This window comes from Staurois parvus, unplaced genomic scaffold (assembly GCF_062004578.1).
Source record: "Staurois parvus isolate SC_StPar_1 unplaced genomic scaffold, SC_StPar_1.0 ptg000594l, whole genome shotgun sequence".
In the NCBI taxonomy this organism is placed as follows: domain Eukaryota; kingdom Metazoa; phylum Chordata; class Amphibia; order Anura; family Ranidae; genus Staurois; species Staurois parvus.
Window position 1 is genome coordinate 918,129 of NW_028318390.1, and position 26,033 is coordinate 944,161.

General features: G+C 43.6%; 1 protein-coding gene across 1 annotated transcript in view; it reads left to right on the forward strand.

Annotated features, from left to right (window-relative positions):
• Positions 1 to 26,033, forward strand: part of MMP2 (matrix metallopeptidase 2) — a 354,681-nt gene that overhangs the window by 274,444 nt on the left and 54,204 nt on the right. Inside the window, exon 11 of the mRNA XM_089692555.1 lies at positions 47 to 206. Coding sequence (XP_089548681.1) covers positions 47 to 206 — 160 coding nt within the window. The remainder of the gene's footprint in view (positions 1 to 46; positions 207 to 26,033) is intronic.

The window sequence follows — 26,033 nt, forward strand, 5'->3', positions numbered from 1 at the left end:
CAAAATCTATTACATTTCTTTTCTTTTTTTTTTATCTGTTTAACAGGTGATGAATATTGGATTTACTCTTCAAGCACACTGGAAAGAGGATACCCAAAGAAGTTGAGTAACTTTGGATTACCACCAGATCTCAATCGTGTGGATGCTGCATTTAACTGGGGTAGAAACAAGAAAACATACATTTTTGCTGGTGACAAATTTTGGAGGTAATACCAGTCACATCAAGTGTTAATACAGATTACAATCATGTCAAATATTTAACCTGCATAGGAAAGTGTTTCACCAAGTCTAAGGGTGTTCTTTTAATTATGAAAGGCAAATTGCTTTAAAGAGTTTGTGAAGTGGTGAAATGTGTTAAAAGTTTCATGACACCTTGCTATTACATCTGAGGAGTGCAAGTTATAGGTTCTATAACAGTACACTCTAGAACAAATTATTGAAATATTGTCCTGATAGTTTAGTATTCATTTTTGGCTCCCAACTGCAAATACAAATTTTTTGTATGTGGAAAAATCTGTAAGACTTGTAGAGTTTCTCAAAATTAGGGCTAAGATTTGGGTTCACCACAAGGTGGGCTTGTGGTGAATCAGGGTGAGAGGGTTTGCAGTTTCTGGCGAATCTATGCAAACATTTAACGGAATTAATTTTAAATAACACTATTGCTCTGCCTGACCTTTCAACTGTGATCAGTAGAGTTAGAATGAAAGATAATGGTGGCTTTGCTTTATGGTATCCCAATGTATCAGTGTATTTAGGGAGAATTGATAGTCTGTGTAGGGAGATTTTTTTTTTTTTTTAAGAAATATTTATTGGGTTTTGACAAAGATTGACAAAGATTAATAGCATGATAATGCAATACAAGTCAACGGTGCAAAGAATAGTATTACAAAGGTAATAATCAAATGAGGGAAAGAAAAGAATAGTAGCATATTGATAGCACAGAATAGGTGATACCTGCCATGGTTGTGTTGTGACTAATATGCTGTCTAATATAGACACAGTCTGAGGTAAATAGACCATATCATGGAGTGTTTTGAGGTCTTGATAAAATATGCTTGCTATAGAAAAAGATTGTAAATGCTATTTCTGCATAGCAAAATGTAATAACATACAAAAAGTGGCATAACGGGGGTAGACGGATCTACCAAAAAGGATAAGGGAAAGGGGTTGAGGGAGAGCTTAGGGGGGGGGGGGGGATATCATAGAGAGGAATACAGATGAGGGTAGGGAGGTAAAAAAAAACGGCCCTTAATGTAGCCTATGTCCGCCAGTGGTGGCTCAAGGGTGTGGAGGCAGATAGACTAATATGTATTACACCAATTATGTATGTTATATGAAGGCGAGGAAAGGGGAAAATAGAAATAAGAAACCTGAGTTCCTAGGCCTCTAAAAGTAGCAGTAAAAGAAACAGAACATTTCTGGTGTGGCATGCAATTACTTTAGACAGTTAGGTAGTTAGGCATACAGTTGAATATTCATCTAAACAAACCAAACTGAGCAGAGGGAGTCATTGAGCAAGATAAATGCAGTCACAGTAGTATAAGGTTATGACATGTTATTGGGATCAATAGATTCTTGAGTCGGAGGTCAGCTGGAGAGATTGACAGGGTTAAGGCTTGCCAGGGGGCCTAATAAGAGTTCGCTTTGTTCTGACGTAGTGAATGCTCTGGAGATGTATAGTTGCCGTTTTCGAGCAAAGGATTCAGATCTACGAGGGCATGATGTGAGTAGATCAAGCTTATCCTTGTGGAAAAGACATATAAGGTCTTGTTTAATATCTGATATAGTTGGAGGTGAGTCCTCTACCCATTTTGTTAAAATAGCTCTTCTTGCCATTAACAAGCAGGTTGTCAGCCAGGGTGTATTCTTTCTGAGAAGTGTGTTTAGTGCGATGAGAGGTGTGGAGGATGTGGACTCCAAGTTGCCGAAAAGAAGGTGTAGTGGGCTCTTTGAAAGTTGTACTCCGATTACAAAGTCCATGAAGCACAGCACTTGATCCCAGAATTTATATACTTGTGGGCAGAGCCAGAATCTGTGCTTGAGGGTGGGTAAAGGACAGTTGCAGTGTGGGCATTGTGAGGTTGCAGGGGTTGTATTGGAGAAGGCACAAGGCATGTAGCCACGGTGCATAATCTTCAGCTGTTGTTCGTACCAAAATTCGTTTGTTGTGAAGGCACAAGTGGTATTGAAACCTGTAAGTATTTGATCTACCATGAATGAGTTTTGGAAGTCTTTGACCCAAGAGGTTGTTGATGAAAGTTCTATGGGCTTGGTAAACTGTAGGTTCAGTGGGCTGTAGATGTCTGATATCTTGAATTTGCCTCTGCTCAGAAGGATGTAAATCAACGATGAGTGAAATCAGACAGATTTGTCAGGGACAAGGGATTTAACATAGTTCAGTACTTGCATGACATATATAAAATGGTGGGAGGGTAAGTCCAGGCTCCATAATGTATGTTGCGTTGGTTTAGGAGCACCAGTTGAAGTATCAAATAATTGGAATACCTGTGTAAGATCGTGTGCATACCAAGTGTTATAAGCTGCATATTGTTGGGGGAGAGGAAAGGAGAGATTGTTGTGAATTGGGAGGTAACGCGAGATCCATGGGGATACACCTAGCTTGATTCTGATTTCTCTCCATGCTATAAGAGTGTCTGGTATAAGTGAGTTGTTTTTCAAATGTGGTGGAAGTAGGTTGACATTGCAATGCAGAATTGCGGCTAAACTATATGGATGGACCATATCAGTTTCAATCAGGTAGTTGGAGTATCTGGAAGATTTGGACAACCAATCTAGGCAAATACGTAATAAACAAGCAAGGTTATGTACTCGGACGTTGGGTAGGCCAGATCCCTCCTCACCCTTCAGGAGATATCACTTTTGTAGCGCTATGTGATGGCGACGACCCTTCCAGAGAAATTTGGAAATAGCTTTGTTTAGTTTTGTTACATCTCTATGTCAGAGCAGGAGTGGGATAGTTTGAAGAGGGTATAAAAGTTTACAGAAGCTAACCATTTTAAAAAGGTGCGATCTCCCAAGGAGCGAGAGAAGCAGGCCCGCCCACATCTCCAGTTCTCTGACAATTTTGTCTATCATTGGTGAAAAATTGAGTGTATATAGTGAAGATGGGGTTTTCCCTATCTTGATGCCTAAGTAGGTAATGTGGTGTTTGGATAAAGTGAACAGCGGATAGAGACCAGGAGGGGGGTCTAGTGTGATAAAGTGGAAGTATTTCACTCTTGGAAAAATTTATACGAAGGCCAGAGCAATGCCTGAAGTCAGAGAAAATGTCATAGATGTAGGGTATGTCTAAGCTCAGGTTAGAGGTGAAGATCAAGATATCATCTGCAAATAAAGCAATGCGGAGGTCTTGGTGACCTATTTGAATTCCATGAAGATGGGATTTGGAAAGTAGAAAGAGCCCCAGCAGCTCTAAGGCTAGGTTAAATAGGAGGGGAGAGAGTGGGAAACCTTGTCTTGTTCCCTTGTATAGGGGAATAGAGTTGGACATAAGCCCTGCTGCTATGACTTGTGCTGATGGGTTAGAGTACATGGAACGGATCAGGTGTATGAAGGGACCTGAGAAGCCGAACTTCTGAATAACCAATTGTAGCCAGGTGAGGTTTACATTGTCAAAGACCCTCTCGGCATCAAGTGATATTATTGCTAAATCTTGAAGTGGGCTGTGTTGGGCATGATTTAGGACCGCAAGCACTTTACGAATATTGGATGCTGCTGATCTTCCCTGTATAAAACCTGCCTGTGATGGGTGAATAAGTGAAGGTATTATAGAAGCTAACCTGTTGGCAACTATCTTTGATAAGATTTTTGCATCTAGATTTAATAATGAAATCAGGTGATAAGAACCTGGTTCTGTGGGATCTTTACCTTTCTTTGCTATTAACTTAATGTGCGCTTGATAGCCCGAAGGAATATAAATACCTCCATTCTGGATGGTCTGGAATACTGACAGTAAGGTCGGGGTGAGTATCTTGGCCGTTAGTTTATAAAATTCAGCAGTGTAGCCATCAGGACCTTGCCATTGGCTAGTGACTGTATCGCTGAGGTGATGTCCGTTGTGGAGATCGGGGTGTTAAGTTTCATTAGTGTGGTGGGGTCAGCCTGTGGAAGGGTAAGTTGTTCTAAAAATGTGCTGGCACGTGTGATGTCTGTCGGATCTGAGCCATATAGCTGGGCATAGTATCATTCCAAAATTGAAAGAATTTCAGCTGGTGTAGATTTTAAGGATCCCTGGGAGTCCCTCAAGGCTGCCAAGTGGTTCGGGACAAAAGGTTTTCTACATAGCCGGGCTAAGAGCTTTCCCGGTTTGTTGCCATATTTGTGGTATTGCAGGTCAAGGTATGTTTGGTGTATACGTTCCTGTGCCTTAGCCCACATATCAAATTGGTTTTTGGCCTCCAGGCAAGTTTTTCTATTGTCAAAGGAATTGGATTCTGATAGCATTCTTTGGGCATGTCTTAAGCGATCACTGGCTGCTGTGAATTTGCGCAAAAGTTTCTTTTTGTATGCCGATGCGAATGCTATTATTTTACCCCTTAACACAGCCTTGCCTGTCTCCCTGAACAAGTTTGGGGTGTTATAATGAGCCTCATTAGTTGCCATGAATTCTGCCCAGGTTGTAGAGATTACTTGAAGGAGATCTTTATTATCGGCCAGATAAGAGGGAAAACACCAGATTCAGGGAGAGCAACCTGTGTCCAAATATTCCATGGACATCGAAATTGGTGCATGGTCGGAGATAGCTATATCATGGATAGTGGAGCTAATAATATTCTGTAACAAGAGGGGGTTGCAGAAAAAGTTAGTCGATTCTGGATAGAGTATGGCGAGCATGTGAATAGAATGTGTAGTCTCTACCGTCCTGGTGGGATAGACGCCAAGGGGTTTATTTACTAAAGCTGGAGAGTCCAAAATCAGACTCCCTTCTGCATAGAAACCAATCAGCTTCCAGGTTTCATTGCCAAAGCTTCATTGAACAAGCTGAGGTTAGAAGCTGATTGGTTTCTATGTAGAAGGGAGTCTGATTTTGGACTCTCCAGCTTTAGTAAATAAACCCCCAAATGTCTGTTAGTTGTAGCGCCTCAGTAAAAATGGCTAATACCGAGGAAGCAGGGGGAGAGTGTGGCAGACCACCTACAGGGTGGTCAGTACTTTTTGATCTGTCCTCCCGCCAGTCCATACAGGTGTTGAAATAAGAAGGGGCAGGTGAACTAATTTCGATATCTGTGAGGATACTGATTGAAAGAATTGTTTAGATGGCGAGTTGGGAGCATATACATTAGTGTGATTAGATCCTTAGAGCTTAGTTTGATGTGGATGGCAACGAGATGGCCCTAGTCATCGATCTCAGTGTAGTGGAAAGCCGCTTGTGAATTAGAATAATTACACCTGCTTTGTCTTTAATTGAGGGGGAGCCGGATACACACCCTACCCATAATTTTTTCATGCGCGGAAAGTCCAAGCGCGTTAAGTGGGTTTCCTGGAGCAGTGCGATATCTGTTTTAAGTTGCCTTAAGTGGTGTAATACCGCCATGCACTTGTGTGGAGATCTTAAGCCCTTGACATTCCAAGATATAATGGAGATCATTTTAACAATGTAGAGAAGGTGTTCCGATCAGTGTATCTAGTGTAAGCTAGAGACAGCTTCCTAACTGTCCAAACCAATATGGAAATATTACTCGGTTTTGCTGGTGTTGGAATGAAGGCCTAGGAAGAGAGGAGAGAACAGAGTAAAAGGAGAAAGTGGGGGGGCATGGGTGAGGCCCAACAGGGGCTTGGTAATAAACAAATGCATACACAAAACCAAAGTGTTAGCCTGGACTTTGCATTTTTCTACATGGTACTCCTTACAATGGCAAGCATAATCGGAAATGACAGGGTGTGAAACCCGCTCTGGGTATAAGAGATTTTTGATTGTCAGAGATTGCCGGTAAATATATGTTGAGGGAATGGAGGACCATATGGAATGCGACAGGACAAATAACAGTATCAAAATTGTTTAAGTGACAAGAATATGACATAAAAATACATCATATATGTAGTTACATAATAAGGATATGGTATGTGAGTTTCGAAAGATTGACTGATCAAGTGAAGGCGGTGTGGAAGTCATGTGTGTGGAAAAAAACTTAGGGTTTCCTGAGCAATGAGGCATGTTGCTAGGTAGAGGTAGAATCATGGAGGCCGAAGTTTACTGGCAAGGTGGGTTACTCGTCTTTTCAGAGGGTCCTTGCGAGGGCTGCGTTGGTCCCTGGGACCTTTGTCTTGAATAGGATGTTGAGGGTTTGGTGAATCAGTTATGTCATCCAGACATTGGGTGAAGGTCTTGGCTTCTCCTGTAGATGTAGTGAGCCGTAAGGTGGCTGGATAAGCGAGGGTGAATTTTAACACTTTTCGGTGCAAAGCGCGGATGGGTTGGAAAGCTTTTTTTGGCGTGAAACTTCTTGTGAATAGTCCGCAAAAATTAATAATTTGTGACCTTCGATTTGCAGTGAACAAGAATTGCAGAAGGAATTTAGAATAGCCACTCTGTCTGCGTAGTTGAGGTTTTTGGCTATTACTGAGGCGTGCGTCTGTCGTTTGAGGGTGAGCCTAGGCGGTGCTCTCTTTCGACTATGCATGGCGAGGCTAGGCCTAGGGCTGCAGGAATAAGTGTAGAGCAAAGATCCAGGAGGCCTCCTGCATTGAATGACTCAGGGAGACCGATAATGCGCAGGTTGTTTCTGCGTGAGCGATTTTCTAGATCATCCAATTTATCTAGGATAGATTGCTGCGTGCGTGCGACTTGATGCGCTCCTGCTGTAATAGAATGAACATCATCCTCCAAGTCAGAAAGCTGTTGTTCTGTTTCAGATAAACGTTTTGCCTGGTCGCTTAATTCTCTATTGATTTGATCTATTCCCAGTGAAACTGCACGGTCCACTGCTAGTGTTATAGTAGGTGAAAGAAGTGCAGCCACAGCCTGAGCTATTCTATCATATTGATCTGCTGGAATTTGTGGTTCCTGAGGAGCGGGGGCTGTGTGGTGCTGTGTTTCTGCTGTGCCTGTCTCCATTCCATCGGCCATCTTGGCTGCAGAGGAGGGAGAGCTGCACATGTCAGGCCGTGGAGCTGGTACAGAGCTGGGAGGAGCTGGCAGAAGGTACCGCTCTATGCAGGGGGGCTCCGAGGTGCAGGGGCAATGTGTGGGGGGGCTCGTGGTGTGAGTCCCAGGAGCAGGGAGCCGGTGTTGTATGCCGGAGGACCCGGATTCGCGAGTCCCGCGTCTCTCACATACAGCACCGGAAGTAGGGAGATTTAATTGCTCTACTGTGCTATAGGGTTCTATATTACACTAATTTCATGTGGATTGAAGTGTGAAAGGGCTACATATTCTTATGTGCTCCCCTCTGTGTTCATAGTTCAGAGACCCAATAGTCCATTTTAGGTCCATTGCAGTTGCTATTCAGCTTCTGCCCCACCCCCTTGCTGTTTTATTGGAGTGTTATCTATATCCAAAACTCAATTTGGTTACAAATGAGGTGTTTCAGGTTTTTTTGGGGGGGTGGGTATATCTTTTATTTTCTGTTGCTAGGGCCTTTTTTGTTTTGAGGTGCAAAGTGTACACTTGTTACTACAAGCAACACTAACGTTTGGATGCAGCATGTCACCGCCTATGTGTGTGGTAAAGAAAAGTGCACAGAAATCCACAGCAATTGCAGGAGATTTACTAATACAGTCTAGCTCTTCTTCTTTCTCCTGGGCATAGAGCAGTTGTCTGCAAGTGCTGCTTATGGGTCCTTTTCTGATTTCTTTTCTTCGTGTACAAATCCCGCCATAGTCCCGCTACCTGTCTTTTGAGGAGCCAACAGAATTATTTGATCACCTGATTGCAGCAGGAGGATGATCTAGGTCATAAGTGAGCATTCCTCCTGTCAGGTATCGATGATGAGGAAGATAGCACCATGACCATAGAGAGAGAGGAAGGCTTAGGTATTCAGCAGTTAAGGGACATGACGCAGTGATATTCCATGACCTGGAGATTACTACAAAGTGGGCTACAGAGATGAGAAGGTGGTGGATGATGAGGTGCCAGATGATCCATGGGTTTCACTGATGGAGAGGAAGAAATTTCTGAGGGAGAGTCAGAACAGCAGAGAGGGAGGACTTTATCCAGGGGCAAGTTGCAGAGGGCTGTAGGGAGCAGTGCTGCCCCACAGGTGCATGCTGGTGCTATCTTCTGGGCCAGTCAACAAAGCTCTGCAGTGTGGGTCATTTTTAGTGTAATTGCTGCCAACAACACCATTTTGGTCTGCAGTCCATGCCTGCAGCATAGAGCTATGGTACAGGTATCAGCCAAGTGGGTTTTTCATGCATGAGGAAGCATATAACACTGCACCATAAAACCCACTGTGAGCAGCCCTCAGTGAAACAAATTAGCAATGAAATGCTAAAACTCCTCATTCTTCACTTTCTGCATCCTTCCTCCTGAGGGCTTTGAGTGGCTTAGGATAGACAATATCAAGTGAGGAAGAGAATCACAGGGTCACACTGAGGAGAGTCAAGCAAATGCTTTGAATTCCTCAGCATTCTCCTACACACCCAAGGTAGGTGTTTCTTCCAAAGTGGCTGTATTAATACCCGGTTGACAAAACTTCTGGATTTGCAACTGCTCCCATTCCATTTCCTGGAATCAGTCCCCTTTAATGAGTTTATGGCATTTAGATTACCAGTGGTAGTTGCCCAGCCACCATTATTTTGTCCAGAAGGCCATCCCTGCTCTCCACCACCATGTGGAACATAGTGTGTCTGTGTCACATGATCACACTGTCAGTGGCAGGGTACACATACCATAGGCGCATGGTCCAGTAAGTATAGGCAAGGATGCAAACCCTCTGATATCTGGGAAGGATGCAGAATGGGTCACACCACTGGAACTGGTGGTGCCACCACTTGACTTGTTAGATAGTGTCAGCACACTCTTCCTCCTCACTGGCCTCATTCTCTGACTTCTTGGAACCAGCAGTCCCCCATAGGATCCAAGAACATATTTAATATCCTAGACTAAATGCTGCGATGCTATATTTTAGCTTATATGACTCGGAGACAGGAGCCACACTGAGTCAGAGCTGCTTACAGCTCTCCAAGTCCAAGCTGAAAGTTGGCTGACCATATGCTATCTTCAGCCAGACAAAGTATTGAGTGACAGTGCCATGAACCTGCAGGCTACTTATCCCCTAGGAAAATTTACACATGTACTTTGCTTGGCATATGTCCTCAAACTGGTGGTGCAATGTTTCATTGTAAAGTACCCAGAAATCCAGAAGGATTTGTGGCAATGCTTTATTGGCTTGCGTGGCAGAAATATAGCACAGAAATCAGCTGTCTGCCAACTGCCTCATCTGTGGATTTCCCATGCAATGGAACCCAGCGCTGACCATGCTTCTGAGGCTGCAGCAACAGCATGCCATCAATGAGTACCTCTGATATTATGATAAAAGAACACACACTGGGGAGCTTAGGTTCTTTGCACCATGTCAATGGATCATCATTCAGGATGCATGCAGCATTTTGGCACCTTTTGAAAAGGTTAACAAAATTGTGAGCTGCAACAAGGTGGGGATTGATGATACAATTCCTTTTTTGTCCCTCCTTGAGCACACACTACATGACCTGATAGACCAGCCACTGGAGACACAGAAGCAGGAAGAAGAGGAGACTTACTACTGTCACAGTGCCAGCAGGACCCTATGTTTACTTCCTCCATCCCTGTGAGGCAGAGGTAGCAGGAAGTTAAGAAAAAATATGAGAAGGGCTCTGGCAGTGAATAGGAGAAGGAAATGAGACAGGCTTAAAAGTGAATATTTCATTCCTCCCAAACCCTGGGTGTTATACATGGGTGGGGTGAGATTACTGAGGACAATGCTGTGTTATCACACCAACTCATACAGACCTATCCCACTCGAGGTCAATTTCTGCACAGAATTTGTTACATGGTTACATAGTTAGTCTGGCTGAAAAAAGATAATATTCCATCTAGTTCAACCATACAAAAATAAAAAAGTTATAATCCTATACCCACAGTTGATCCAGAGGAAAGCAAAAAAACCCCAGCAAAGCATGATACAATTTTCTCCTGCAGGGGAAACCATTTCTTTCTTATCCTCGAAGAGGCAATCGGATATTCCCTGGATCAACATTACCTATAAATGTTAGTATCCAGTTTTATTATGTGTATCTAGGAAAGAATCCAGGCCTTTTTTAAAGCAATCTACTGAGCTGGCCAGAACCAAATCTTGAGGGAGTCTATTCCACATTTTCACAACTCTTACTGTGAAGAAACCTTTCTATATTTGGAGATTAAATCTCTTTTCTGCCAGACGTAAAGAGTGCCCCCTTGTCCTCTGATGACCTCAGGGGTGAATAACTCTACACCGAGTTCACTATATGAACCACTGCTGTATTTATACATGTTGATCATATCTCCCTTAATCTCCTCTTCTCAAGAGAGAATACATTCAATTCTTTTAATCTTTCCTCATAGCTGAGCTCATCCATGCCTCTTATTAGTTTGGTTGCCCTTCTCTGCACTTTCTCCAGTTCCCCAATATTCTTTTTTGTGAATTGGTGCCCAAAACTGAACTACGTATTCCAGATGAGGTATTACTAATGATTTGTACAGGGGTAATATGATATCTCTCTCTCTGGAGTCTATACCTCTTTTAATACAAGAGAGGATTTTGCTTATGATCTACTAGAACTCCCAGATCCTTCTCCACCATTGATTCTCCCAGTTGTACTCCCCCTAGTATGTATGATGCATGCATATTCTTACCCCCAAGTGCATAACTTTAAATTTATCAACATTAAACCTCATTTACCACATAGTTTCCCAATTAAACAGTTCATTGAGATCGGTTTGTAAGTTGGAGACATCCTGTAAAGACATTATTCCACTGTACAGTTTGGTGTCATCTGCAAAGACTGAAAGGTATTTTTTATCCCAGACCCTATATTGTTTATAAATATTATAAATATCATTAATCACTATTCTCTGAATACAATGTTTTAGCCAGTTTTCTATCCATTTACATACTAATTTTTCCCAGCCTGTAGACTTTGCTTTACACATTAGCCATGTGTGGGGATCTGTGTCAAAAGCTTTTTGCTAAATCCAAGTATACCACATTCATAGCCACCCCTATGTCCAAGGTTTTTCTCACGTCCTCATAAAAAGAAATCAGATTTGTTTGACAACTTCTGTCTTTCATGAATCCATGCTGTCTGTTGCCTAAAATATTTTTTTCAAGCAAGAACTTATCTATGTGGTATTTTATTAAACTCTCCAGTATCTTCCCAACTATAGAAGTTAAACTAACAGGTCTACAGTATAATACGTAGTAGTGATTTTGATCCCTTTTTAAATACAATATATGCACCACATTGGCCTTACGCCAATCCAGTGGTACTATTCCATTCATTAAAAATCCCTAAAAATGAGAAACAATGGCTTTGAAATTAAAGAGTTCAATTCTTTAAGGATCCGTGGGTGTATGCCATCTGGTCCAGGTCCTTTAGTCAAATTTATTCTGTCTAAATAGTTTTGGATCATATCAATTGTGAGCCAATGTGGATCATCTGGGGTTGTGTCAATACCATGTCCATTATGGGCAAAAGCTTTACCATGCTCCTTTGTATACACAAAGCTGAAGAAGATATTTCATAAATTTGCCTTCTCTTTGTCCCCATTCACCCACTGTAGCTTATTTTGTAAATGACCTGCTTGGACCTGACCTATTTACTATTAATATATTTGAAGAATTTTTGGGGGTTTGTCCTGCTATCTTTTGCAATCTGTTGTTAAGTTTCAATTTTTGCGGGCATCATTTTCCTTTTTACATATTCTGTTATATTCTTTGTAATGTTTAAACGATGATAGTGTTCCTTAATTTTTATATTTTTTAAAAGTTATTTTCTTCTTATATATACTGTAGCTTTTTTAACTTTGGCTTTAAGCCACATAGGTTTTATTTTTAGCCTTTTAAACTTGTTGCTCACAGGAATATATTTTTCAGTGTGTTCTCATACAGACTTTTTTGAAGAACTCCCATTTCTGTGTTGTGTTCATCGATGCCAATATTCCCTTCCAGTCTAAGTCTTGAAGAGCAGCTCTCAGCATTGGAAAATTAGCTGTCTTAAAGTTGAGCATTTTTATTTTTCCCATATTTGCTTGTTGTTTACAGCTAACAATAAATGAAATCATATTATGGTCACTGCTACCCAGATGTTCTTTTATATGGACATTAGTAATAAGCTCTGCGTGGTTTGAGATTACCAGGTCCAGCAGAGCATCATTCCTAGTTGGGGCCGCAAAACTGTACCATAAAATTGTCCTGCAGTAGGTTTATAAATTTTGCCCTTTAACTGTTCCTGCAGCGCCATTACTCCAGTCAATTTCTCGGAAATTAAAATTCCCCATTATTATCACTCTCCCAGCCCTTGCAGCCCTTTTGATCTGTGCAAGGAGCTGAGTCTCCACCTCCTCATTAACAGTGGGCGGCCTATAACAAACTCCAACAATTACCTTTGTAGTATGCACACCCATGTACAGTTTCACCCATAATGCCTCAGCCTCATCACACTCTCCATCAACTAGGTCCTCTTTCACACTCACTTTGAGATCACTTCTCACATAGAGAAAGACAACACCACCTTTAATTTTTACCCCGTCTCTCCAAAAGAGAACATAACCAAGAATATTAATGGCCCAGTCATGTGAAGAATGAAGCCAAGATTTAGCAATACCAATTAAATCATAGTTCTCTTCATGCACCAAAGCTTCCAACTTACCTATTTTTCTTGGCAGACTTCTGGCATTGGAGAACAAACACTTTAATTCATTGACACCTTTTGCACACATATTTTGCATATTTGTTATTTTCGTACAAATGGTACCAATTCCACTGGTTGTTTGTAATATGGGAACCTTCTTATCACCTGCCATAGCCCTCCCCCCATCGTTCCCCATTCCAAACACCAATAGGGACTGACCCCTGTCTGATCTGTCAGCCACAGTATAATCTAATTCTCCCTCCTCCCCACGATTCTAGTTTAAATACTCCTCCAGCCGTCCCATAAACCTTTCTCCCAGCACAGCAGACCCCCCCTTCTATTTGGGTGCAAACCATCTCTAGCATATAGGTTGCACCCCAATGAAAAGTCAGGCCACTGCTCTAGAAACCTAAATCCTTCCCTCTTACACCAGGTCTTTAGCCATGCATTCAGTTCTCTAATCTCCCCCTGTCTTTCCTTTGTTGCGCATGGCACAGGTAATATGTCAGAGAATATCACCTTAGAGGTTCTTCCCTTTAACTTGCAGCCTAGTTCTTTAAATTGATTCTTAAGGAGCCTCCACCTTCCATGTATTCTGTCATTGGTTCCAACATGGACCAAACAGCTGGGTCATACCTAGCCCTTCCCAGTAATTTATCAACCCAGTCCACCACATGCTGAACCTTGGCACCAGAGCACCAATTTGTGGCAAATTTGTTTTTTTCACAGACAAAATTTCCATATCATAAACAAAGATGTATAAATATCCAGTTATAGATAGATTGGTTAAATAGTGAAGTACACTGTAACAGCAGGTTATATTACAAAAATATGGACAAAAGAACAGTAGGAACAAGGTTAAGGGGAGGACGTATCCAAAGCTAGTATATAGTGACAGGGAGCCTATTCTGGGATCCAATGAGGCCTCATATTATTTATTTATTTATTTCAGGTACTTATATAGCGCCGTCAATTTACGCAGCACTTTACATACATATATTGTACATTCACATCAGTCCCTAACCCTCAAGGGGCGTACAGTCTAAGGTCCCTAACTTACATTCATCCACATACTAGGGCCAATTTAGACAGGAACCAATTAACCTACCAGCATGTCTTTGGAGTGTGGGAGGAAACCCACGCAGGCACAGGGAGAACATGCAAATTCCAGGCAGGTGGTGCCATGGCTGGGATTTGAACCAACGACCCTAGTACTGCCAGGTGAAAGTGCTAACCATTTAGCCACTGTGCTGCCCAGTCATATCATACATTTAGCTTTGTGTAAGATCTAAGAGCCTGGAAGACAATATCTCGCAGAGCAAAACAGCCCTGTTCATGATAGTCTGATGCATATAAAAAATGTGAATAGAAAGAATAACGAGTAATATGCATTTAGGAACAGAGACAGAGTTACATAAATCAAATTCTGTGCTGGGTCTGCACATTTTGGGTTCAGGAAGAGGGAGAATTAAGATTTAGGATATAAATCCAGCAGTTTTTAGAAAAAAGGAAAGAAAAAAAAAAAAGAAGAAACCAGATTTCACCCAGTAAGGGGTTAACTGAGGCAGCTCTGTGCTAAAGTCGGAGATCGGCGATCAGCTTCTTCAGCCTGAAACCAGCACATGCGCAGTTGCTTCAGGGGATACATATCTTCACGGGTCCGGGATACTCATTTTACCGCTATCACTGTGCTGGGAATCCAGGATCACCCCAAGAACTGGCCAGGACCTTCACAGAGCCCAGAAGGTCTGCTGGCATCCTGCACCCCCTGTGATGGTGTCACCCGGTGCGGCCCACACCCCCTAGGGATGCCATTGGGCTAAGCCTAGCTGGAACCTTAATGTTTTCAAATGCTCCTCTAGCTTCCTCTGCTTCAGGGGCAGAGCCCCTGCACAACGGGGTCTCCTCCTGAAGTACTGAACCCAGGAACTCTGCACCTTGCTGCTCAGGCTTCTTATGGGGCCTGAGACTTATGGGCTCTCTCTCTACCTTCTGGGCCCACCTTCCCAGGGATTGGCTAGAGCTTCTCTAAATATTCAGGTTACAGACTCTGTCTATCCTTCCACTATATTCTATAAATCTCTAAAAGACAGGGAAGTAACAGAGCAGCAACCTTTGAAACCTGAGCAACCCAAGTAATCATACCTTGCTCCACTGTTTCCAGAGGAGCTGAACTAAATTTAGCTAGCAGCCTACTGTAAACTAGGAGGGTGCTACATCTATATATATGACAAACTGTTGGTAAGCTAACCCCCTATGACTACGTGCCTTCGCACGAAACGCGTCAGAGGAGGCTACAGTGGTTTGACATCACGCCGACCGGCGCCACGAGGGCCCCGGCGGCCATTTGCATACTTGTATGGGTCAGTATTTTTCCTTGCTCCTACCTGTACCTATTTGGAATAAACACTCATTGTCATAAGGATATCACACTATCTGGCCTCCTTTTGTTCTTTGAGCTCCGGTGGGAGCCATTTACATCTGCAGAGTGACTATTTCCAAATGTGGCAGCACTACCAAGCAGTGAGGAGCATTTGACCAGATCTGACCAGACCCACATAAGGATCCTTGATGTCCTGAGATTATCTACTCTAAATGCGCATTGGGATTGCGTATCTGGTGAGTGCGCAATCTTTATACATCTATCACCTCACCCACGGATCCAGCCATTGGATTTTTGAAGATCATTTGGGATATTCTCTACTCACGCTATAGACTGTATTTGGTCTAGTGCCCAATCACCTATTAGTCACCATTAGGTGATGTTTTTACTTGCACCTTGGTATTGGTTTATGTTATTTTATTGTATTTTATATGGGGATGTCTGAATATAACATGTCCATATGTTTTAATGTATCATTTTAGCGCTGCACCTTGCTTTATTCTGATTATTCTGGAGGTTTATATGGTGCCTTTTCGGTGTTCAGCTGCTGTTTTCTTCCTTTCAACTCATTTATAATTTTACTCTAGCGCTCACTTACCCTGTGATTTACTGTTGGATGCAAGCTTTGATGCCACATGTTTTTCATCATTAAAAGGACAGGACAGGAGAATCTCAATGGAGCCCAAATAGGTCTGCAGGGATATTATTGTTTTCCACTCTCCCCCCCCCCGTGACCCAAAAAGAACTAATAAATAAACACCCTTCTGAGCATCAAACCCAATGTGTAAATGAATAGATCTGTGAAACATAAAAAGTCCATAGTTAATAAGAAAACTGGCTGAGCGACTAAATCCAAATGCTATGTGAAACATATATAAAAAATAAAACACCATCAAATAGCAATAAACACCTGGCCGAGCTATAATAAACACCCATTTGAGTGGAAGAATATAATGTAAAAACCAACAAGAACAGTAATAAATATGTCAAACATATATCAGTAATAAAACACAATCACAGTGGCAGTAAACACCTGGACGAGCTAATAAACATCTGGCTAAACTGAAGCATAAAGTGTTAAAACCAACAAAAATGGCAATAGCTATATTGTTGGTAAGAAGGGGCATATTTTGAAGATGTTACAGAGGTTGAAGATTTGGACAGGTACTGGATGTGGGTCTGAAAATAAAAGTTAAGAGTCCAGGAATACCCTAATACCCTGACATGCGAGGACGGACTGACAGTTGCGCCATCAATGAGAAGTCAGAGGAAGGGGGACGTGGAGTAAGCAAATATTATGAGCTCAGCATTGGATAAATTGAGTTTGAGGAAGTAGTGTGACATCCTTACCGATATGTCTGTTAAAAAATTAATGATGCATGAGGGAAATGATGAGGTGAGCTGAGGGGTAGAAAGATAGATTTGAGTGTCATCTGCATAGAAATGGTATTGGAAGCTGTGGGAGCTGACCCAGAAAGGAGGTATAGATAGAGAATAAGCCAAGTCCAATTACAGAACCTTTTGGAGATCCCAACATAAAGAGGAGAGGTGGAGGTAGAGTTATAAGAGATACTGAGGGTGCAGTGAGATAGATAAGATGAGGACCAACAAAAAGTACAGTCATGGAGATCAAGTGAATGGAAATTTTGGAGGAGCCTATCAAAGCAGAAAAGTTTAGAAGTAAGAGTACAGGTCCAGGGGGCCAGATAGCTGGGTGGGCATTAGAAAAAAAGTTTAGAGGCCTATTCTATAGTAGTATGGTTAAACAAGAGGTATTGAGGTGGGCATGGACCGTTAACCTCCTTGGCGGTGTTCCCGAGTGTAGCTCGGGGTAGAATTTCTATACCAAGAACGGTAACCCCGAGCTACACTTGGGCTTACCATGCAGCGTTCTCTGGGGGTCCCTGCAGCACTTACCTTGTCCTTCGCTCCCACGATGGGTCCCCTGCAGCGTCTCCGTCCATCTCCTCCGGCGGATGCCGACATCTGGCTTCCGTGTTCCGGTCCCCGTGACGTCGGAACGTTCGGGCGGCGGAACCGGCGGGAAATTTGAAATTTTTAAAAAATGACATTTTTGCTGTCATTGCTGTTTCACTGCATTTCACATACATTTTGTCCCCACTGTTTTGTCCTGTGCCCTGCCTGCATTATGAATGTTCTTTCTGCCTGGAAACTTAGAAAAGTCCATGGCGTCCAAAAAGCGTCCCTTTACGTCAAAAGCGGTTTTAGAACAGCGATAGTAAATCAGAACCACTTGCAGAATTGAGTGATAATGATTTGTGGGGAAATTCGTCATCAGACACTGAAAACGATTTTGCGACTTTGCTCAGCGATGTGCGAATTTGCCTCTGTATTTCAAATTTCAGTGTTTTTGGTTTGATTATATTATTGAATTAAATTTATTATTATTATATTATTATTTTTTATGATTATTTATTAAATTATAATTTATGATTTCGTGTTTCAAGTTTTATCATATCCGGAATGTTTAATAGACTCTTTTCCGGATAGATTTCAGTGAGTTATTCCTAAAAATTACAGCCTACAATTAAAAACTACATATTTCCATGCAAAAAAATGGTACCGCTTTCAGCACAAAATTCCTGACATGATCATACCGCCAGGGAGGTTAAGCAGGGGAGATATTTGTACAGTGGAGATCTCATCACAAATTCCATCAATCCTATTTTTTAAGTGATTAGTAATCTCCTAGTCACTGAATCTCTGCAGGTTTTCCTCAAATACTTTGCCCCACAGCCAGGCACATAGGCTCATTCACGCGTTTCTCCAATAACCAGTCTAGGGGTATTGTTTTTTTTTTTAATTCTTCAGAGAACTTAGACAGCGATGAGGGAGATGAGTGGGATATTCCAAAAATAAGAGCTATGAACAGTTGAGGACTATATCTAATCTTCAAGGCAAGCTATGTCAAAGCCTGTGCTTGAATCGAACAGTGGACTTCTCTAGCATGCCTCTTCTTATTCTCTGAGTTAACCCCTTCCCTACCAAACCTTACTCCAGCATTATTAAGCCTCACTGAAACACAGGCATTATCTGTCCATGCTGTAATGGAGATAGTAACACACATACCGGTGGCACTCTCCTTTGTCTCCCTACAGGCTTTACTGGCATTGAAAATGCTTCTGCACTAGCAACAGTTCTTAGTGTAGCACAGACATTTTCACCTTGCCTCTCCGCAGGCAGATCTCATTGGCGCTCCTGCGCCCCGAGTTAACTTACTGTCACTCCTTGGAAATGCTTCTGCACTGGCAACAGTTTTAGTGTAGTACAGATATTCCCCACGGTAACACAACACTACTTCATACCGATTGTCTTCTCACAATCTGCACAGCAACATTGACAGTCTCTTTATTCTCCTCTGGCTGTTGCTGGTAGCTGGTTCCAGGGGAAAAATCATGGACCAAGCCCCCAATTGTAGTGCTACTCCTGTAGGAACTGCAGGAATATTGGCCCAGGTCTTCCCTAAATACTGTGCCCCGCAGACCGGTGCATAGGCTCATTCACATGTTTCTCTAATGACCAGTCTAGGGGTGTTGTTTTTTTTTATTTTTTGGAAAACCTGGAAAAGGATGAGTGAGATAGGTAGGATACTCCAAAAATAGGAACTATGTACATTTGAGGACTTTATCTAATTTTCAGGGCACACTATGTTAGAGCACATGCTTAAATCATGCAGTGGACTTCAGCTTTAAGTCAGTAGTAAAAAGTAGTAGTAGTAGTAATTGTGGTAGTAGTAGTAATAGAAACTTCTTTAGAGCCCTAGAGCAGTGTCAGTGGATGCAAATGGAAAATATTGTGTAGTGGGGGTAGAGGGAAAACATAAGCCTGGACTGCTGAGTGGCCCTGGGGATAGCGCTGACCTGGACACATGGAGCAGTGCCATCTTGTGGAATATAAAAGTTGCTTCCTCTGCTCCTTTGCAAGCTGCCCTTGCTCCTGGATGAAATCCTCCTACACTACTGTTGGGCCTCTCCCTCACTTTCTGTCCTTCCTTTCCTCCAGGTACAGCCTGCCACCTCATCATTCCTTACCCAGCTCATTGCTTGTGTCAGGGACATGTTGGCCATGGCATAGCTGAGGCTCGTATCCGCACGTGAACACGCAAGTGCGGGCCTGCGCGTGTTCATACTGTTGTGCGTGGCCGTACACATATGCGCATGCATGGGCGTACATGCACAGGAATGTGCATTGGCTGATTTTGGCACCCACTGGCCTATAAAGGTGCATCATCTGCATTAGTGAATTGCTGTCTGCTCTGCAGCTCCCCCTCCTGTATTTCTGTGTCTGTTCCTGTGATTACCTGTGATTGACCCCAGCTTGCTTCTTGGACTCCGCCTCTGCCTTCTGACTCTGCCTGATCTGCTCCCATCAACACTGACCCTGGCTTGTGACCGACCATTCTTCTGCCTGCCGTTCATGTCTGATCTGCTTATCTGTTACCGACCCGGCTTGTCTGACCCTTCATACAGTCTGCTACCAGCCTGCTCCACTGCCTGCCTGCTCTGCTACCAGTCTGCTCTGCTGCCAGCCAATCCAGCCATCCCATCGGCCAGCGAAGTGCCAGCAATTCCCGCACAGACTACAGGACTGAACAGGCACTCATACCCCACCATGCTCTTGTGGTTGCTGTCCCAATTTCAGTGGACCTTGAGCCGGAGCCGTACGAGAGGCCTTCCTCTGCCGTCAGGCTCATGAGTAAGGTACGTGACAGCTTGAGTCACTTGGCAGAAAGATGCAGCTGCCCGGAAAAACAATAGCAATTGCTGCTCCATGCCTATTGTCCCCTCCCTCTATGTTTTTTGTGCTCTCTTCCTTAACATCCAATAACAAATTCTTTTGCAACTTTCTGCAACAGTTTGCAGGACAATGGTGGGATTAACATTCGAGGAGGAGGAATAAAAGGGTGTATTTGCAGCTTCTGGGGCAATGCACTGCTTTGTGAATGGGAAGGATTAGGAGGTGAAAAGCTTGGTTTTAGCCACTTCGCAAACCTCCTCCAGGTGCTCTAGCTATGTAGCTTGCCCACTCACTGCCAGAAATACCCTGGCTCTCAAAGGTGTGGCAGGACCACCAATTTTGCCTGCCAGTTTAGAACCTGCTTATCCCTTACTATCTGCTTGTGAAAAAAACCCTTCCTCTCCCTTTAGGCCTCTGAAACATGATGAATATAGAGATAGTCCAGTTTATTAGCAGCTATGGAAATAGAGAGATTGAGAATATGATGCTTGGTGCTCTTAACCATACCTCCCAACTTTCTGAGATTGGAATGAGGGACACCAATTAGCAAAAGTATGTAAGTGTAGGACACACAACCCTGCCATGCCTCCTTAAAGGAGAATATTACAAAAAACAATTAGTTAAACCCACAAGTGCTTTTTTTTTAACCACTGCTATTCCTTTATACTGGCTTTTTAAATATACAGATGTGGTAATTTAGAAATCGGATGAAAGGTTTAGCACTGCAAACACTTTTTGATAGATAAATAGTGCATTTTATATACAGCTGTATAAATCAGACCAAAATAAGGGAAAATGAGGAGGAAGGAGGGACAGAGGGACTTTGTTTTAAATGAGGGACAGTCTCTCGAAATCAGGGACAGTTGGGAGCTATGACTTAACAACGTAGTGATTTGGTGCAGTACACTGTACTGCACAAGTGTGCGGTGATGTGCTACAAACAAAGGGCAGCTTTGCCTGTGTCATGTGCACTGTTGACCCAGAAATAATAATAAAACCCTAGCAAAATTATATTAAAATAAATAATATATCTCCTTCAAAAAAGGTAAAATATTGAACCTGGACCTATAACATTCTAAACCCCAACAACCCTAAAACTCTAAGCTACAATCCCCATTTCTGAAACATTAACCCTGTCTGGCACTTTTTGCTGGCTGGTAGCTAAAAAAGTGGGACATGTGAATGGAGAGTTAAAAAAAAGTTTTACTTTTGACTGCTGGTGATTGCTGGTGCTTGTAGTGGTTTTATTTTCTTCTTTGGAACTTGCTAGAAGCTTTTACTTTTTAAAATATTTTTTTCTGCCACTTTTTAAATAGCATTTTATTTTCTTCCTTTCCTTGCCTTCCTTCAGTCTCCTAATTAAGGGGAGGGGTTAATTGGTCACAAATGCTCAATGTACTCTGAGCTTGCTCATTTTTGAGCTTGCCTGTATTTTGGTTGCTGGACCTTTGAGCAAGTGGACATTTGATAAGTGGAGTTAAAAAAACAGAGTGAAAAACAGGAGAATATAACAGGGGTCTACTAACCTGTAAGTAATATCTGATATTTTGTATTAGTGATATTAATATTGTAACTGGGATATGAGTGCTAGCAGAGTTGAAGGTTTTGTGCAGTGAACAGTGTGCCATATGTATGCAACAATGGAGGAACAGCTCCAGGATGGATACCGCTGTGAGTGAGAGATGTCAGTGGGTTGCCCTTCTGGAAGCTCACGTTAGAGATCTAGAGGAGCAAGTTGCAACACTGGGCAGAACCAACAACCTTGAAAGGGTTGTTGGTTCTGAGCAAGTAGCTAATAGGATTGATGTGAAGGGTGGAAGGGCTAATCAGGATTATCAGGTAAGAAGATGGGTTACTATAGCAAGAGAGAGTGGTAAGGGCTCACAGAGAAGGAAGCCAGCCCTGGGTTTGTGCACCAAAACAGATTTTCCAAGTTGGGTAAAGATGTGGGGGTAGCAAGCTCAGGGGTGGCAGCCCTGGATGTCACAGCTATCCCTGACAGCTGGGAGGGCAGACCATCTAGGAGGGGTGGTGAGGATAGTGCAGGAAGGCCTAGACAGTTGGTGGTAGTAGGGGATTCTATAATCAGAAGGACTGATAGAATAATTTTTAGCCAGGATTGCCTCAACCAAATGGTTTGCTATCTCCCTGGTGCCAGGGTTTGGCATGTGGTGGACCGGGTTGATAAATTACTGGGAGGGGCTGGGTATGACCCAGCTGTCTTGGTCCATGTTGGAACCTATGACAGAATACATGGAAGGTGGAGGCTGTTTAACAATCAATTTAAAGAACTGGACCTTCAAGGTAATATTCTCTGAAATATTGCCTGTGCCATGCGCAACTCAGGAAAGACAGGGAGAGATTAGAGAACTAAATGCATGGCAGGCACATGCACGGTGGTCCAAGATGGTGGATGCCTGAGAATGGCGCTCCACTAATCCTCAGGCTTAACGGCCCTCCAGCACTGCTTCTTTTGCCTCTAAAGCTCCGGGAGCGCCTTCTCCCAGGTCACTTCATATCTCTGCATGGGAAAAATTGGGTGCTGGAAGCCGCCCACTCTGCCTCCTCCAGACCCCCAGCCCTCTGTGCTGGACCACTTCTTCACTAGGCCCACATTCCCAGCCTGGAGTAGTGGCCGCAGCCCCAGTGAGTGATCCAGGAGATCCACTAAGATGGATGGGATGGACGCAGACCCCTCTGCAGCTTCACACCCCTAGTCAGCGACCCCTACTTTGACGGTGGACACCTTGGAGGAAAATCTACAAGTATTTTTGTGTAATATTAATGAACTGGTACAATATGTCCATGTCTTGGAGGAAAATAATGCCAGCCTGATACACTCTGTGTCTCAATTACAGCTTGAACAGGAAGATCTAGAAAACAGGGTGCGCTGCCAGAATATTCATATTCGCGGCATATCCAAAGCAGTCTCCCATTCTCAACTCCAATGCCACCTGTTGTCTCTATTCACCACTCTAGCTCCTAAAGTCTCAGAGGTTTATTGGTGAGTGGATCAGGCCCATCGGTCGTTAGGCCTGAAACCCTCCGAGGGCACCAGGCCTAGGGATGTTATTGTACATTTTCAGTACTTTGGCAGTGAAGAAGCCATGCACTCTTCTACTCACAATAAGCCCTCTATGGAATTTAAGGGAGACAGGCTCCAAATTTTCAATAACTTATCTCCCATCCCCCTAGCCAAAAGACGGGTCCTGAAGCCGGTCACTATGCATCTCCAACAGCATCATGTTCCGTACTGGTGGGGGTTCTCCTTTAAGCACATTGTCTCCAAGGATAACACCCAAGTCACACTCCGTGACCTACATGAAGAGGGCTCCTTCTTCAAACAGCTGGGGCTCCCTCCCCTGCCAAACGAGGCATCTCTGATACCTCCACCCCTATCCGGATCCTCCACCACCCCGCCTAAGATCTGGACACCAGCTAAACTTGGAAGGAAGTGTTTCCCTTGCACTCCTCAATGTCCAAGACTCCCTGCTTTGATGAGCTCTGCCACCTGATGCTCTTGTTTGACAGGTCTCCTGCCCTGTTAATTGGGCTGTTTGTTTCCCATGTGTTCCTTAACATTGTTTGCAGCACAATGTGTTGACTATAACCATTTTGTATTTTTCTGAGGTAGGCATCTGCCAAAATGGGCCAGCTGCCATGTCGCCCCCTGGAACGTCGGGCCCTAGGCCTTGATGACTTGGGATATTCCCATTCTCCCAGGTGTATATCTTTGTTTCTAGCCGTGATCCTTTTGGCCTTTGTTTTGAGTGATACATTTACATGCAGTAGGCTCCCTGTGTAGCACACCCTTAGGTGATGCTTGGCTAGATATATAGGTTCAGCTCCCACCTGAATCTGGTGACATCTCCGATTATACCCAGAACACTTCGACACTCTGAGAATATTTTTTAGGGGTTTTATTGAAGAAGACAAACCCTGAAAAAGAACTACTGTATTTTCCGGCGTATAAGACAACTTTTTACCCCTTGAAAATCTTCTCAAAAGTCGGGGGTCGTCTTATACACCGGTATACGGCATACTGACACTTTTTAGGGGGGGCGGTGCGGTGCCACCGCCGCCCCCCCCTTCCAATGGAAGGGACACTAAGTACAGGGGTGGGCAGGGGCTGCTGTTTCTTACCTGGCTCCGGTCCCACGACGATCCGGTCCAGGAAGCGCGGCTGCTCCTTCAATTGGGCCACTGGATGTTCACGCGGCTGCTCGGCTCCGCCTCCTCACCGGTGATTGGCCACCAGAACTGTAGCTCAGGAAAGGCACACAGGCAGCCAATCACCGACGAGGGGACGGAGCCGAGCGGCCCCGCGAAAATCGAGTGAAGGAGTGGCCGGTAAGTGTGCCGTGTAGAGGTGCTGCTGCAACCACACATGCTGGCTGCAGCAGCACCATACTAGAACAGAGGTCAGCAAGTGTAATTGGTGTCAGTGGGAGGAATAGTGCCCCATCATTGGTGTCACTGATACCAATGATGGAGCACTATTCCTCCCACTGACACCAACGATGGGGCACTATTCCTCCCCCCCACTGACACCAACGATGGGGCACTATTCCTCCCCCCCCACTGACACCAATGATGGGGCACTATTCCACCCCCCACTGACACCAATGATGGGACACTATTCCTCCCACTGACACCAATGTTGGGACACTATTCCTCCCACTGACACCAATGTTGGGACACTATTCCTCCCACTGACACCAATGTTGGGACACTATTCCTCCCACTGACACCAATGATGGGGCACTATTCCTCCCACTGACACCAATGATGGGGCACTATTCCCCCCACTGATACTAATGATGGGGCACTATTCCTGCCACTGATACCAATGATGGGGCACGATTCCCCCCACTGACACCAATGATGGGGCACGATTCCTCGCTCTGACACCAATGATGGGGCACTATTCCTCCCACTAATACCAATGATGGGGCACTATTCCTCCCACTAATACCAATGATGGGACACTATTCCTCCCACTGACACCAATGATGGAGCACTATTTCTGCCACTGGTGTGCATTGCTGGAGGGGTAGTCTTATACGGCGAGTATAGCCCAAACACTACATTTTAGCAGGAAAAGTAGGGGGTCGTCGTATACGCCCAGTCATCTTATACGCTGGAAAATATGGTAGCTGATTTAACACAGGGAATGTACATAAAACACAGATACCACTTTGCATAACACAGTTAGTAAGAAGTCACAATTCACTTGCCAAAGACTCCAAAACTGACTAGTATCACACTGACTAGAGTAACATATGAGAGTGACATTGACACATGAAACAATAACTGTTAATGAGGTTTAGCAGCTTATTGACATTTGTTATAGCAGTACTATCTAAAGCAGAAATATCCTACCTAACCACTGGCCAGTGGGATGAAACTTAAAGTCTCTCAACGTTGGGGCCCTTTAATCAATGGAAGAGCACTCACTCTCTGCATGGGAGAGTATTTGTAATCCAGGGGTAGCAGGATAGCACAGTCTCCTTTAAGCAGAATCTTCCAGTGAACATTGCAATAGGAAAAACAACACTTCAACAAAATCTTTACCATACAGGTGAAATCCTGATGTACTGACACTTGCTCAGTATATTTAAAGCAGCAAGCTTCTGTGGGGATTTGGAACTAAAACACACTCTTCAGCCACAGCACAATTTTTGAGGAGACAATCACCAGTAATATACAGAGACAGAGTTCTCTCATCAATCAGCAACAGGAATAGCTAATTCTGAGCAGCTTGGGCTTTCCAAGATCTGTGTCACTCTGAGAATTAGAGAGCAGGCTTTCTCATGACCATTCTCCAGAGATGAACAGCAAATGCAGCAATATCAAAATCCCCTTTCATCACAGAGTACTCACTTTTTCTGGATTGTCCTTTAGATAGCATTAGACAGTAGTAGAAATCCTCTATCTTTCAGCAGCTCCAGACTTTGAGAGACACATGCACTTGAGTGGCTGTAATTCTGAGTGTCAGGCAGGACAATCCTTGGTTTGCACACTGTCCTCCTGCAACAATTTCTCTGCTACACACTCTGAG